We start from the raw sequence: 16,894 nt of genomic DNA, 5'->3' as shown, positions 1-16,894 counted from the left end.
CATTAACTCTACTTTTTTAATCACTTTATAAGGGCCATGAGTTGCCGCTCTAGGTTTTCCGAGAGAAAGAGAGGAAAAAAAAAGTCCGGATTGTACCTTTCGCATAAAAAAATGATTGATCTTTTTTTCACGACGTCGCCTATCGGATAGCCCTCCATACAAATTTGAAAGCACTCCAAACCTTACCATTCATCCATCTGCACAGATCATCCCCAGAGAAAAATATTGATGTTGAGATTAATAAAATTCCAAAAACCTATTTCTGCAATTCATTACTTTACTCATTTCTTTTAAGAAACCAAGCCATCAATGCCATCTCCCAGAGCACCATAGCTATATGACGAAGTAGGTAAACCACACGGTCCACACTATTGGATCAATAACCTCGTAGGCTGCAAGCTGGTTTATGCTGATCTCATGCATAGTTATAGCATGAGAATAGAATTAATGAGCTACTCGATCTCCGCCTAGGTCAGGTGGTCTCTTATGGCTAGTTGTTCTTATAGTTCATCATTACATGGATTTTGTAGTCATAGGGTGTACTCCATGCATGGGATTTTGGGTACAAGGTTGTGGTTTTCCAGGTGCAGAAGTCCAGAATTCTCTTCTTTAGCCTTTGCATGACCAATATGGGGATGAAAGTTTTAGGTAGGCCAACAAGCCCTAAGAGAGATAGGCCCCAAATGTTGCACTAAGGTGGGGTTTGGATGACTATGTTTTGTCTGGTTTAGGCACTGGAGAGAATTAGCAGCCCAGATTGGTCTGGTTGCTGCGTTCTGCAATTAATGGGCGTGTTTTTTTTTTTATTGACTCATGAGAACATGCAATGCATTGGACCTCTCTTTCAACTCCAAAGAGACCACCAAAAGTAATTCCTTAATTGTCTTCTTTCGCCTGCCGAATCTGCTTGTTGGTTAAGCAATTCTATTTTACTCCATCAAAGAACTGAAGCTACGTGAAATGCATGTGATAAAATGGCGAGGGATTTGAATGCATAGCTACGCTTTTTATTAGTCCCCAGAAAAATAAAATTGGTACAAGGTTGATTGCTTTTGACTGGTTTGATAATGATACTCGGATAATACACACATCTATATATTTTACATATACATACACATACATATACATACATACGTATATATATTCGAAAATTTAAATTTTATGGAGCTTTCTAGATGAAGAGTTACATCATTTTTTTTTTCATTCATTTGGTATGAAAAAAAGGGGCAACTCCATTGCATGCACCCCAACTGGTAAAAATTGTAACAACCCAGGATCTCACTTAAAATGGCTAGCCGGAAGGTATTATTTAGATTTCTTGATTCTGTATAAGTACCCAAAATCTACTCAACGAATAACCGATGTGAGGCTAAACATACGCCCGCACGGATCCTTACATACTGCCTCTGTTTAAGCCATGACATCCTCATCAGGCTAAAGATTCAAATCCATTCAAATCTAATCACAAACACCATGATCGACCCGTGGTTAGCTTCAATAGATATGTGCTGCAGTGTCTCCTAATCCACATTGGTTATAGATCGGGTCCGCTCTGATACCATTGTTGTCACACTTTAGATTCGGAATATAATTTGTCGCGTCCTAGATCCAGAACATGACATTGTCGTGCTACCGAGGGGTACAACCCACGAGAACACGAAGCCAACATTACTTTTAACTTTCAAATTTCATTACAACAAAATATAATAATTAAATATCTAATGATCTTCTGAATGTTTGAGGGTGATGGGTTTGGTATGATGTTGGATTTAGACACTCCGAACCAATTTTTGTTTTTATTTAATGGATGTTGAAATTAAATATTTAATTATTATATTTTCTTGTAATGGAATCTGAAAGCTAAAAATAATGTTAGCTACGTGTTCTTGTAGGCTGTATCCCTCGATAGTACGGCTATATTACGTTCCGGATCTAGGACGCAACAAACCATGCTCCAGATCTGGGCATGACAAAAATAAGGGCTTTACCATACAAGGAGATCTATCTTGTTTCAAGAATGGGAGCCCAGGATCTAAATATCATTCCTCTTCTTCAATTTGGTTAGCAGAAGAATTGGACAACTTTAGGTCGCCTATCCAGGTATGCATCACAAAAACGACCAAGATGGTGGGGGCTAAAACTTCTGCGAGTATTGCCAAATGCCCACTGCTCGGATTCGCAATATAAGGTACTCCTCTGCACACTAATACGTATCAGGCCACTACAGCTACTCGACATGGAATATGATTCATCTCTCTCTTTCAAGGCCTTGCATATTGAAGTTGTGATATCCTCCCACAAAATAACCTTATTTATTAGGGAATCCCACAGCTTGCATATACGTACGCCTGAATTTAGATGTAGAACCATGTCTAGCGAGCCAAATGTAACCTTAAGGCAGAGCAGTGGCAATCACAATTTAGATTGGTAGTGCAGCCAAACAAAATTCGGAGTGGAGCCCTAAGACTTCCGCCGAGGATTTTGGAATAACGTGATAAATTGCAGCTATGGAACTAAAAAAAATTTTAGGTGGATCAGATCCATCATAGATCTAGAATGAAATCACCTAAAATAAAATTAGTAGGTGGATTCATTTCATCCTAGGTCTGTGGACCTAGTTCATCTAATAATTGCTTATAGAGGTGTCTACTGAGCCCCAAGTAGCCATAAAGAAAGCCGGTAGTAGCAGTAGCAAGTCGCAAGTTTGGATTGTTGTTGCAGCCAAACAAGATACGGAGCCCCGAGGCATCGACTTCCGCCAAAGATTTTGGAATAGGAGGTTTAATTAGCTTTTTGGACGGATTTGGTGAATCTTCCTCCCATTTCGATGCGATTATAATAAGCATCCGGTCAGAAATCTAGTAGAGCAAGAGTACTATTGCCGGGCATCACCAACTTTGGCCTCACAATGGAGAAAGGTTTCCGTTCAATTCTCTGGACTTGATCTTTCTATTTTGACAGGATACATCTTTTTGTAAATTGAACAAGATTCTTCCCTTTGTTTCTTTTTTTTCCGATACAAGGTTCTTCTTTTTAAAAAGACTTTCTCTTGACTTTTGTCGTGTGCCGCTTGGTGGGTACCTTGTTTTTTTTAACCGGTCTTGGGGTGATACAAAGAGAGAATTTTCTACAGTGGGTAAAGTTAAAAAAAATGATAATTAAGAGAGTGACAAAAGAAAACCCTTAGATTAGGCTTATCTAATCAAGCAACTTTTATGGTCATTTTGTCATACCAAATATACTCTTTCAATTTATTTACTAAATACATTAAAGTTTCATAGCACTTTAAAAATGTAATTATCAAACAATAGATGGTTTTTTATAAAAATTCTATTTCAAAAAATTCTACAAACGGTTCAGCCAAAGGGCCTTAAACTTTTTTTTGAAGTTAGGACTTCGGGCTCTTTCTGGACAAGCTACAGGTTATGCGCCTGACTTTGACCATAACAACAAAGAAACCTACCACTCTTCCCCCCACTTAAAGGACTGTTGGTTAAGAAGAAGGGTGGAAGAAGGGGAGAGACAGAGCCTCCATTTATTTGTTTACCTTCCTACCTGAAGCCTTCCTTCAACCTCTCTCTCTCTCTCTCTCTCATGGCTAGCTTGTTAAGGGGCTATATTAGTGTTGTTGTTGGAGTGGTAGTTTTAATAGCTACGGGGTGTGGAGGGGGAGGGAATGGAAGATGTGAGGCAGCAGAAGGGGTGGACCATGTTGTTGGAGGTGATCAAGGGTGGGATGCTGCTTCTGATGTGGCTGCTTGGTCCATTGACAGGGTCTTCAGGGTTGGAGATAACATCTGTGAGACTTCTTTTTCTTCCTCCTCCTTCTTCTTCCTTGTAATATGACTATAAATATACTAGACTTTTGTTTTCTCAGTATCTATCTATCTATATAAACTATTAAAGTTTTGAAAGGCTTATGCATGGTTCTAGTTCGGGGTAGTTCTCCGAATAAAAAATACAGTCACCTGGTCCAGTGGAAGGGGCATATTTGGTTGTTGGCAATCGGACGCTAAGAATGGTAGCTAAGATTGCTTCCTCTCTGAAGCTGGCCCATTTATTAGTTAGCCATGAATAAAGTCTTGCTTATATATATGGTCCGATGCCAAGAAGTATTAAGATGATATAGCAAGCCACTTAGGAGGCACCCTGTGGGCTGGAGAGAGGGAGTTGCTCAGGACACTTCGGGACCTGTTGTTTACTGATTCTATTGAGTGTATCCATACTCACAATGTATGAAATACTGATTTTAGCCAAAAAAAAAAAAAGGGTATTAAGGTGGAGTTCGATGTTCATATGTAGGCATGTAGCAGTGCGTTGTGGTGGGTATTTACTTGTGATGCTCAAAATTCTTTTAAGTATGATTAGTTTACATCATTATTGTTTAATATTACCATCTAAACTCTGCTAGTTTGTGGTTTCAAGTTATTGATGTCATGCCATATGCTAATTAATACATGCCCCTGATGATTTTCATTAAATAAAAAAAAATGTATCTAAGGATATTTGCAGCATATGACGTGCTTTCCAGAGAGCCATGGCATATCATTTTCTCACTGCAAAGATACTTCATGAAGTCTCGCCTAGGAGGTATATTTAAAGAGCAAGGAGGCAAGCACCAGAATTCCGGATGTCTTGTCCTCGTTATCACCCACATATCTCTTATCTCCACAAACAAATTAATAGACAGTTTTTAGCCGATGCATATTAAATCATTCATTGAAATCTCTTTTATTTATTAAACAAGATGATGCCCTGAGAGCTGAGCCAAAGGAGCATCAAAGTCGGCCCAACACTTCAGACCGGATTCGATCCGGTCTACTATCAAACTTTCAACGGTTTGTTTTGTTCTAAGTTTGCAATCATAAATTTGAGACTTGAGTCCCTGAAGATAGAAATCATGGAATGTACAAAGTTGTAACTAGTTGGGACTGAAATCCAAGTGTGCAGCGACATTTTACAAGCTAGCTAGAGAGGAGGATCCATATCCAACTCATATGTCAAGATTTCAGCTCCGATCAATAATTAATTCACGGTCGGCATGTAATTGCAGGGTTCGCTTACTCTGCAACTCGAGAGAGCATCATCGAGCTAGCGAGCAAGGAAGAATTTGAGTCTTGTGAGCTTGACAAACCAATTCGGATGTACACCAGCAGGCTCGACCGGGTGAGCCTCGATGGAGCCGGTGCGCGCTACTTTTCCAGTGGTAAGCTCGAGAGTTGCCAGAATGGGCTCAAATTGCATGCAGAGGTGGTGCCCCAAGTTGAAGCCGGCGAGCAAGCGGATCAGGTTAAGCAGGTCATGAAAGCTAAAGAATTGGCAGCAGGGCCCCAACCATCGGGCTCGAGCCATATAACACAATCAGCTTTGATGGTGATTGGGTTTGTTCTACTTTGTTTTATGGCCCTCTAATGGGCTCATCTCTTGTCATCTACTTTCTTGCTCCTTCCACTTTAGTTGTTGTTTTTCTCACTATGCTTGTGTTTGGATCTTGGATTCTAAAATCAGCCCTCTTTTAATTTTTTGCTTGAGTAATTGCTATGCTTACAATTCAAAGAAGAAAGGGAGCAATTGCCATGCTTAAGCCTTTTCGCATGATCTTTAAGAAGCTTCGGGGATGGCGAGATCTTCCTCGACGACTTACAATTTGTTTTAAGCTTCGAATCATAAATGTTGAATTAAGATCTGTTCATCATTTTGGATTTTGTGTAGAATGCATGTTTTATAGTTACAATTCAAAGAAGAAAGGGAGCAATTGCTATGCTTAAGCCTTTTCGCATGATCTTTAAGAAGCTTCGAGGATGGTGAGATCTTCCTTGACGACTTACAATTTGTTTTAAGCTTCGAAGCATAAATGTTGAATTAATATCTGCTCATCATTTTGGATTTTGTGTAGAATTCATGTTTTATAGTTACTACAATCTCCTTTTATTCTGTTCTTTCTCTCCTAGCTATTAAGGTTTGCATCAAGAAAAGAGCATGCAGATTTACAGACGAAATGACATAAGATTTAAGCATATGGGTATAAAATTGGTCAGCCAGTTTCATCCAACCATGGTGAATCCTCTACAACCTTAACTATAGAAAGTTCGAACAACCTTCCATGTGGAGACTTCTTATTGGTTGGGATGCGAGCCTGGATTGTATGAGATCTTCGTGTACACGCATGAACGTGTGCGTGAGAGAGAATAAGTAAATGCATTTCCTTTGATACATAAGATATATCAATTGCAAACATTGCAGGATATACGAATGCAAACATCAACTATATCTAATCTGCAATGTACTTAGCACTGAAAAATTTCATAAAAGCCCAAACTTAGAGAACTTTTTGCCAGTAATCAAAGTCCAGGGCATAACTGCCTATAGCACATGCTAATATTCCATTGCAATTTAACAAAATTTGAGTGTGATTACAGCTAGGATGCCAATTGAAGTCGATCGAAGACCTAACAATTTCTATCCATTACTATCAGTTAGCAAGTATGTATTATTGTCAAAGATCTTATTTACAATGCAAGTTTTGAAAAATAGGCAAAATGCTCAGGGACGGAAATCAGCTTAGCTGAGTATCAGACTGCTCGGGCTCGGCCTGGATTCTAAACAAGTTGCTTGAGTCGAGCTCAACAAAAATTGCTCAAGTTTAGCTTGATTACATTTTGAGCCGAGTTCTAGTCGAGCTAAGCCGAAGCTTTTCCACTGCATTTGAAGTGGATGGATCATGGATGTTACATAAGTCAAGCTTTAAATTATATTTGAGCTAGGCTTGTTTTCGAGTTGAGCCAAATTTAGAATAAGCTCTAGCAAGTATGGCCACTGCTGTTCATGAGCAGCCTCATTTGCGCTCTAGGAAATGCAAATGCTATGGTAGATCACAAAAAATCACTCAAAAAAAAAAAAAAAAGAGTCACTCTTGCACCATTCATCATGCTTCATTATGTGGCACAATTGACAATGCTGACTCAGACAATGAGAATACAATAGATTATATACATATGCTTTCAACACAAAATTATTTAGATCTATTTGCTATATTACATTTTTATTCTGGATAAGTATTTAAACATAGTCAACCACAATTAACTTAAGCTTTTAAGCTGGATAATCACATCGCAACTTAAATACCTATCGGTATGGTTTTCTCTGATTTGAAATATTGATCTTCTCTAAAGCAAAGCAATCCAAGATTTCAGCCGAGGTTAAGCACTTAATAATACAGTTGCAGAGTATAGATCTATTCACATTTTCGATTGTTTTTCGACCTTTTTCCAACCTTCTCCAATAATAAGAAACATATTTTAAGAAAAATTATATTACTAAATCAATGAAAAAAAAGAATAAAACTAAGGTTTCTGGTACCAACTTGTTAAGTTGGTGAAATAATTTTCAGATGGGAGAGGTATCCAATAGTGTGGGTTCAAATCCTATCTAAAGTTTTTTAATTTTAAAGCATTAATATATTGGTCTAGACATGATTTTGTTATTTTTCTCCATTTAAAATTTTTAGATTTTAAAGCTTTTGAAAAGATAAATAGCTATTAAAAAAAGTTGAAAAATAAAGATGACATTGCTTTTAGTTAGGTTAGCCATGGATTGGTGCCTCACATTTTGTGTTTTTTTTTTCCTTCTAATTTTACAGGTTGTACCCATGCCCGTCAGATGTGAGCTATTGTTGTACTCAAAAATAAAAAAATAAAAAAAATAAAGATGACATTGCAAATATTAAAAATCTAGCAGCAAAGCAACTTTATTTTATAATTTTAGAATCATTATAAAATTTATTGCACAACACAATAAAACGTTGGATGCTATGGAACTATAATCTTATAATATCAAAATAAAATCAAGGTAAGGAGTTATTATATATAAAACATTTGAAAATCTGAACATCCCATAGGAGCCATGCTAGATTGATTATTGCTAGGGGCGAAGCACCGGTGGACCGGCAGTTATAAGGGCAGAGCTCAGGACGGCATGAAAAGGCATTACTTATGCTAGACGAGTTTTGGAGGTGGAGCGCATCATCCTCGAGGGAGACTCGACCTTGGTGATCGAAAGGTTACAAGGCGGGAGGCAAGGGAAAGATGAAAACCTTCTACTCTATGACTTACTTTAGATGATGGAGGACTGCAACACCTTCCAAACTGTACATGTATATCAAGAGGCGAACATGACAGCAGACTAAGTCGCCTCTTTTACTATCCAGTATTCAAGAGAGATCTGCTGGTCTTGTCAAGTGGCAATTCTGCATCGCTTTTTTATTTTCTTTCTTTTGATTCTACTGGTTGCATTATGCTAAAATGACATGGCCCACCGATGGAAAAGAAAAAAAAAAAGGAAAATACATTAGGAAAGTACATGCGGGCCCCACATGTTCATAGAAAATACACGTCCACTCCCCCATCGTCAGACGGCATGAAATGATATTATGGCCAGAACAGCTGATCCCCGGTTTCTCCTCCACCTTCTTCCCTTCTCCTTAAACCCTCCCCTCTCCTCTCCGACCTTGTTAGGGTTTTAGTCTCCGAGACCTTCCCCTTCCGCCATGGCCGCCCTCCTCCGCCGCGCCCTCCGCCCTCCGTTTGGTCGCCGCTTCTTCTCGTCCCAACCGTTCTCTCCGCCTCCCAACGCTCCCCGCCGCCGCGTCGTGGTCACAGGTAATCGATCACCGCCATCCGACCTTCAGCCCCTTTTCCTTATTCGTCGTTCTTTTTCGACCCCATGGTGGTGATCTCGAGCCCGTGGGCAGGTCTGGGGATGGTCACGCCGCTCGGGTGCGGGGTGGAGCGCACGTGGAGCCGGCTGGTAGCGGGGCAATGCGGGATCCGGGCGCTCGTGCCCTCTGATCTCAAGATGGACGGCTTCGATGAAGCAACGGTGATGCACACCTACGAGCAGCTCGCGTCCAAGGTCGCCGCCATCGTGCCCTCCGGCAAAGAGGGCGGAGAGTTCGATGAGGAACAATGGCTTCAGTCCAAGGTACAAAGTTGGAATTTTGGACGTGGGTTCTTTTTTCTTGTATCCTTTTCCTGCTTCTTAGCTTTGCTGCGGGGGCATTTTCAATTTTAGCTATCAGTTTGTTTCTTTTCTTGATATCAAGAAGCCAATTTGCCGGAAACCGCTTTCTAGTTGTTTCTTTGTATATGAAATGATCTTCGTTCGTAATATTACTGAATGCACATTGCTCGCTTATTTCTTTCGTAGTGAATCCTGCACCACATTCTGGATTTGTGATGGACTGATACTAAATATCTGGAGACTGCTTTTTCTCTTAAAAAATATTTATACTGCATACTTATGTCTTACTTTTTTGTTCAGTGGTACAGAGTTTCTTAGTATTTTATTCAAACATATTAATTTAACCAACAGACCATTTCTATCATTTTTCCCTTCTCTTTAGGAATCTCACAAGCTTGAAGGTGAACATGAGGGTACCGTATTATATTGAGTAATGGACTGTATTTCTTTTCTCCAGCAACTCACTAGATAAAACAACCATAAATGGAACTACAATCAGCAACTAATAAATCTATTTGTAGGCTTTTCTTATTTAGGTTTATTTTTCCCCTTTTCCCAGGATCATAGATCCATAGCAAGATTTATAGCATATGCACTATGTTCAAGTGACGAGGCTCTTAGAGATGCAAACTGGCTGCCAATTGAGTTTGAAAAGAAGGAAAGAACGGTACTCATTTTTTCTTTTGACACTTTACAAGATTGTACTGCTAGTGCGTATGTTCTAACTTGAAAGGCACCAGGGTGTTTCCATCGGTGGGGGGATTGGAAGCATTTCCGACATTTTAGATGCAGCACAAATGATCTGTGAGAAGGTTTGTTTTCAATTGTTAAATTTGTTACTGCAACAAACTTTTCATCTGATTTCTTTTTTTATGAATGATGCTTCCCTTGCCAGTGGTCTTGATTACTGGCCCATACAATACCATGCATCATAAACATGGCTTTATCAAATAACTTGATGTTTTCTACATTTTGAGCGCAGCGTTTACGTAGGCTTAGTCCGTTCTTCATACCTAGAATATTAATCAACATGACATCAGGTCATGTCAGCATGAAATATGGATTCCAGGTATGTAAATTAGTTCTTTCCATGTGCTGTCATTGATCTCATTCCTTATATGTTTTACGGCTTTAAAGCATGATAGTTTGAATTGTAGTTTTTAACATGAAAGTCAAGAATGACAACAATATTGTATCTCTTGTATACAGGGTCCCAATCATGCTGCTGTGACAGCTTGTGCCACAGGGGCGCATTCTATTGGGGATGCTACAAGGATGATTCAATTTGGAGATGCAGATGTTATGATAGCAGGAGGAACAGAGTCTAGTATTGATGCTTTATCAATAGCTGGATTCTGTAGGTAAGTTTCAACTGATCCTCTATGACAAAATATTGTTACTTAATTGTTTCTTATGGAATTTAATCTTGGCCCTCCATCTTGGATTTTTTAATTGAGCAACTTTAGTTATGAATGTACGATATTCTAAAATAGCTTTACTCATATGGTAGACTAGGGGTTCCTATGGTCCTGCCATTTGAAGATCTATGTTGTTTCTAAGCATTTTCAACCAAGGTTTTAAATCCCGTGGGATGGGGTTGTCCCAGTTTTCTTATGGAACGGGATGTGCCATCATCCCGCTTTGTCCCGGCATTTGGGACAGAGGATGCCCCAGGATGTGCCGATCGGGACACTAGGACGATGGTGGGATGGTCATGTCCCGACACATGGGATGATACCCTGTCTCGGTGCCTTGCGGGACATCCTGCCAAGACTTAGATTGTTGTTTTCAACTACTTCACTTTTTCTTTTAGAATTTATTCTCTACATACAAATTTGAAATACTAATTTATGCGCCACTAATTCTAAAAGCAGCAGTTTTGGTCTCTAATAATGTCTCCTTTTTATCAATTTATTTTCTTCCCTTTATAATCATTAGGTTTGCAATCTGGTCTTTTCTTTATGATTGGGTACCAAAGCTTGCTTCCTTTTTGAGGTGTTCTTATGTTTTCTTGTCTTCTGATTCATATTTCCATTACTTGTATAATTCTGAATAGTATAGACATGGGGCTGTGATGCTGTTAAGGCGCCATCCATCATGATTGATCTTCTTAGTATTACATAAGTCATGTTAAAAATAAACATTTGTTCCACACAGGTGGAAATTCTGTAATTCATTTTCTGTATTTTTTTAAACATCCATCAATATGTCTATTTGAGTAGGTGATACAGTCAACCCTTTTGTGCAGCTTAGAACACCATTTATGGACACAATCATCTTCTTAGATGGCATGCATTGTGCTCTAAGACCTGGTCAGTCCTATTTATTAAAGAAATGGAAGAATTGCTCATTTCAAAAAGAAAAAAAAAACTTCTCAGCCGGAACCTAAGGTGATCTTAAACAACAGCTTTAACCATTAGGATCTAAGTGTTGCAGCATGTATGTAACACAAATATCAGACTGTCCTCTATGTGCTCTGTATGCATATGTATGTATTTTATGATGCTATAAATGCACCAAAACAGTCAATCACATAGGACAATGAGGACACTTTACAAAGTTTTACTCATCACATATGTATGTGCTATGAGTATGAAGTTGTTGCATTACATGCATATGTATTTGTTTATATAACTAGGATACATGTTTATCTGTCTCTATTGCATTTAAGTTCTATACCCAAAATGATTATCTTGTTATAATCTAGTATGTTCCTTTTCAGGTCAAGAGCATTGACTACGAAGTATAACTTTCTTCCGCATGCATCTTCTCGGCCCTTTGATTGCAAAAGAGATGGATTTGTGTATGACATGCTCCTAACACCTTCCCTTTATTTTGCATTGGTTTGGAGCTGACATCTGATCTATCAGAAATTTACAGGATGGGCGAAGGCTGTGGAGTGATGGTGTTGGAGGTCAGTTTAGTGAAAGATTTACGACTTATTCTTTCTCCTGCAATTGTATTGATCACTGAGGTTTTTCTCCATTTCTTGTATTATATGTATGTCTCCAGATGTTAAGTCAGGTACTAGAAATTGTTCATTTTAATTGCATAGATAATCAGATGCACAAGAGTCCTGTTCATGTCTGTGTTATTATTATAAGACTCTTAAGGGTGATAAATTAGCACTCTATCTCTATTTAATAATGAAATGGCAATGCACAAAATGAAACCTTGCAACATCTCCATCTAGTAGTGAAATGGCAATGCACAAAATGAAAACTCGCAAGGCATCTTGAAAAAAAATCCATTAATATTTGATAGAAGTAGTCTTTCCTGATTAACTTGGCACATGATTATTGTTGTTTACATGGAATGAAATTTGGTAACAATGGGAGTTCCACTTTTGACCAAGAAGCACTACAACATTGGAAACATTGTTTACATTGAAGATGTAAATCCAACTGGTAGCTAGCATGTTTTGTTGGCAACTATTGCAGAATTTTGGTGTCTTATGACGTCAAATCATCGAGATGTACTCCAACTACAATATGTGCTGATAAAAAAGAATTGGTAAGTGTCCATTTATCACATTATTGGTCAGATGTTTCTGTGTACTAGGTAATACAAAAGTCAGCCATTTATCATCTACACCCTAATTTATGACTAGTTTAATGCTTCTTGTTTTGAGATTCCAAGTTTCAAAATCTGTTTTGTTCAAGATGTGCTGTGATGTATGTCACTCTTTTCCTCCATAGAAGGTGATTGTGAAACAAAACAAGTACATCTTACAGAATGGGAGAGTATCTATCTATTTTCAAGTTGTAAAATAAAAGAAGAGGCATGACTGCATAGATGTGGATCAATGAGTTGGAGTTGAATTGGGTTAGATAGTCGTGTTGATGGATGAGAGGTACCATGACACTCTATTTTTTTATAACTCTATTTTATGGATGAATAGAGAGAAAGATGGGAACATTTTTAACCAAGTAGATAGATGTAATTAAGGGATGTTTCTTTGGTGTTGAATGATATTTTAAACTAATAGGAAATCATATACACGAATAAAGGATTGGGATTTTGAGTGGTAAAGTTTTGGTCATTAAGAAGTATTCATGCATATAAGCATCACAATGATGAGATTGTAGATCGATGTGTCTAGATCTTGATCAATAGTGTTTGAATTTAGTATATCATGGTAAGACATAGGATGTTGTCTAGATTAGGCGCAACATTGGCGGAACTGTCCCGAACCTCCTAGTTTGGAGCATACTGAGCTGTACCGGCAACGGACTGGGATGGTTCCACTTCAAGAAAGCGACGAGAGAAGGGGAGAGGGAGAAAGAAAGAGAGAGAGAGGGGGAGAGGGAGGGAGGGAGAGAGAGGAAGGGTGGTGGACGGCCGGCGGAGGGCTCGGGAAGGGGCGAAGGAAGGGTTCCGCCCTCCAGTTTTTCCGTTTCGTTCGAAATAAGGATCTCAGAGGGGCGCCTTTTTTTTATTTTGAAGAATTTAAATGAAGTCGACAACCTCCTTGCCGATTTCACTTATCTTTTTCAAAATATCTGTGGTCCTCTGTCGGCCGGCCGCGACCCTCCTTCTTTCTTCCACTCTTCCTCTCTCTCCTTCTCTCCCCTCTCTCTTTTCCTCTCTCCTGTTCCCCCTCTCTCCCGCCCTCTCTACTTTGTCGGTATGGGCCCGACATGAAATAGCACAGAGACGTACCGAACCGTACTGCTAGGTAACCGGTACGGGACTGATACTGGCACAATGATCCTTGATTAGGTGTGTCTCTAATATTAAAATTTGATGAGGTCTTCTTTTTGTTCGGATCTAAGGATAGCCATACGTGTCTAGGGCCATAGCTTTATATTTCATCCATCATTTCACCTTGTTATGTATGATTTTGGGGTATCCTGATGCATTTTTAAAATGTAGGAGCTCGTTTTGACCAACTTCACCTGAAAGTGCTATGGCAGGATTAAGAATGTAAATATTATTCTCTCTTCCTCTCTATTTTTCCTTTTTTCCTATGTTTGTCTTCTCATCTTTTGGCTTGAGGATTTGCATCAGGTCATGAATTTGATTCCACCCAGATTTTCTTCATAAAAATCTGAAACTATTCTCAAATTTAAAATAAAATGCAAGATCGAAATTGATCTTCAGATCTCAACCATGACGATAATGACCCCTGCATGAGTATGCATTACAACAGCTGAGCATGAAGTAGTAAAGGACTAAGGTAAATGGTTTGAGCATCTGCATTGAAGTTTTCAGAAGGGTCTGATGTTGATGGAACTAATGTAAATGGTTCAAACTTTTGTTGAATGGTCTGTGATGGAAAAATAAGAGAAGAAAAGGTTTTGATTCATAAGAAGCCCTTAATACAAAGGGAGAGAAAGGTTTATAAAGTTGACCCCAAGTACTTATGGTTTTTAAATTTTTGTAGCTATATATTTACATTCAGTATTTGCATGCCTGTTTTCCCTTAATGGTAAATGGTTTGGTTGTTTTAGTATGAAATTCCAAGTATCACAATTATCTTGTCCAAAATGCTTGAATTCCCCTGTGCATTGATTTTTTCTATTCTTTATTAAGGAACTTGATCATGCAAAGGAACGAGGTGCAAGAATTTATGCAGAGCTTCGAGGTTATGGGATGTCAGGTATGTTTCTCTTTATATACAGCAATACTTATGATTGCTTTTACATCATTCAGTCGGCCTATAAAAAGATTGGGAAATTGACTATGTTAGGTGATGCTTATCACATAACTCAGCCACACAATGAAGGAAGGGGTGCTATTTTGGCAATGACACGTGCAATAGAACAGGTATGGTATTTTTGTTGTTATTACAAGTGGCCCTTGCAACTTGCTGTATAACAGAGGTTTTTAGGTTATGTGCATGCTGTGCGCCTCAGGTTCCATTGTTGGGGATCTAGGTAAATTTGCACTAGCTTGCTGATTGTCTGAAAGTCTTCATTATTACTGAATTTTGTTGTCATGTCTATTATCACATTAATTCTTAGATCTTTGTCCCTTTTATGTCTAACAAGAGGGATTATATTTTTCAATTTTCGTTTATGAAAAGTGCAAATAGTTTGCTCGACCAATGTATGTTGGTTTGTTGCAGCAAAGCAGCTTACTCCTTTAATTTTCACCTGTAGTCAGGGCTTCATCCAAATGAAGTAGATTATGTGAATGCTCATGCAACATCAACACCTCTTGGTATATGCCTTGGCCTTTCCAACTTCTGTGTAGAATAAATAACTGAATGCTGTGCTGATTATATAGAGCTGATTTGGATGCCTCACACAATTACTAAATATTCAAAATTCCACTCTTGAACAGGTGATGCTGTAGAAGCCAGTGCAATAAAATCTCTATTCTTAGATCATGCAACATCAGGTGCTTTAGCACTGTCCTCCACAAAGGTAATCTTGTACTTGTGTTCCTTTCAGCCACTTGACGGGTGGCCAATCCCATTTGCTCATGGGATGCTGGGGATTAGGTTTTTGTAATATCTGCTTTTTTTAAATCTGAAATAATAAATACACTCTTGGTTTTGGTTAAAGAACTACTCTGGGTTTCTGTCTCTCCGTGAATAGTGATTCTCAAGAGGGGTGAATTTATTAAAGAATGGGGTATATTTACAGAGGCTTTCACCTCAGCTAGTTACACAGTTGTCTGTCACATAGACTTTAAGTCTTATACAGTTTTACTTTTTGGAGTAACAGGGGCATTACTCTGTTTGTTTTTTCCCTGGATTTTTTCATTCATCATGTGCTTACAATCTAATGATCTTTAGGGGGCAACTGGTCATCTACTAGGAGCAGCTGGGTCTGTGGAAGCAATCTTTGCTGTTCTTGCCATCCACCATGTACGTTTACTTTATAACTTTTCAGAGGCAAACTTATTTTTGGTTCATATCTTCAATTTATCAGTCAATCCTCTTCAACTGTTTGTTGCAGCTAAGAATAAGAATGTTGAAGTCCGTCCATGATCAGAAAATTTCATTCATTTATTTTGTTATTTTCAGGGAATTGCTCCACCAACACTTAATCTAGATGAACCAGACCCAGTTTTTAATGGTGCATACATGCCATTAAGTGCTTCAAAGAAGATGCAAATAAGAGCTGCACTCTCGAATTCTTTTGGCTTTGGTGGAACCAATGCGTCCTTGCTGTTTATTCAACCTCCATAGCATCACTGCCTAAGGCCATGAGTTAAAAATTCTTTTCAAATCATTAATAATTATTCCTGCTGCCGTATGGATGACACAGTTGTAGGAGTGGGGGAATGCTGCCTTACAATATACTGGTGATTGAGCTCTGAGTGGCTGGAGCTTATGTCCAGGTTTCACAATGACCCTATCAAGATCAGGATTAAAGGAATGTAATTTCTTATAAAACGAGATGTTCTTACCTTTGAGAATTTATTAATTTATTTCTGATTTATCCTCAGAAAAGCTGTATTCTTTCAAAATGTTGGCTGTATTCTGAGCTGTAAAATTTTGACTGGAGGTTTTTGTTTGTATAATAAAAATCTTTTGTCCAGTAAAGGGTTGGAACCCTCTTTGTGGCCACAATGTTCTCTTCCATTTGGGAGCCCATTTTGTTAAGTTCTCAATTGCTGGATGTGGATCGCTTAGCCATGGACTGTATACTAGTAAATTCAAAAAATTATTGAACTCGATTTTTGTATTTGGTTTTGTTGAGCTCAAAAAGATGTGGAAAAAGTTATAGACGGAGTAGTTAGAAGTTGCCCAAAGTTGTTTTAGACCATTTGGATATCCATTTTTCTACTCCAAGATCTCAAAATCTGCCATTAGTCGCAGCTGAAGCCTGAAGTTTCTCCCCTGCAGGGAGCCTGAGCTGCACTCGTCCAGGTCTGAATGTCTCTGGAAAGTGATGAATTTTTCTCCCCCCTTCTCATTGCA

General features: G+C 38.6%; 1 protein-coding gene across 1 annotated transcript; it reads left to right on the top strand.

Moving 5' to 3' along the window:
- The first annotated feature begins 8,412 nt into the window (after positions 1-8,412).
- On the top strand, positions 8,413-16,555 carry LOC103702325 (Beta-ketoacyl synthase). Its single transcript, XM_008784697.5, has 14 exons — positions 8,413-8,657; positions 8,750-8,979; positions 9,578-9,685; positions 9,759-9,830; positions 10,001-10,087; positions 10,228-10,379; positions 11,741-11,821; positions 11,899-11,932; positions 14,554-14,620; positions 14,711-14,787; positions 15,123-15,183; positions 15,307-15,389; positions 15,764-15,835; positions 15,995-16,555. The coding sequence occupies exons 1-14, from the start codon at positions 8,546-8,548 to the stop codon at positions 16,157-16,159; spliced, it is 1,401 nt and encodes a 466-aa protein (XP_008782919.1). The 5' UTR covers positions 8,413-8,545; the 3' UTR covers positions 16,160-16,555.
- Positions 16,556-16,894: the final 339 nt, after the last annotated feature.

The sequence above is a fragment of the Phoenix dactylifera genome, chromosome 11 (genome assembly GCF_051530095.1).
Source record: "Phoenix dactylifera cultivar Ajwa chromosome 11, Ajwa_hap1_PhDact_Kaust_v1.1, whole genome shotgun sequence".
Classification (NCBI taxonomy): domain Eukaryota; kingdom Viridiplantae; phylum Streptophyta; class Magnoliopsida; order Arecales; family Arecaceae; genus Phoenix; species Phoenix dactylifera.
Note: the sequence above shows the minus strand (reverse complement) of the source record. Positions and strands in the feature narration are given on the sequence as shown.

Bases quoted from the DNA above. Each gene is read 5' to 3' on its own strand.
- LOC103702325 (XM_008784697.5), top strand. From the start codon at position 8,546: ATGGCCGCCCTCCTCCGCCGCGCCCTCCGCCCTCCGTTTGGTCGCCGC. The intron at 14,621-14,710 runs GTATGTTTCTCT...TGACTATGTTAG, and splicing joins TCGAGGTTATGGGATGTCAG to GTGATGCTTATCACATAACT. The intron at 15,836-15,994 runs GTACGTTTACTT...TGTTATTTTCAG, and splicing joins CTGTTCTTGCCATCCACCAT to GGAATTGCTCCACCAACACT.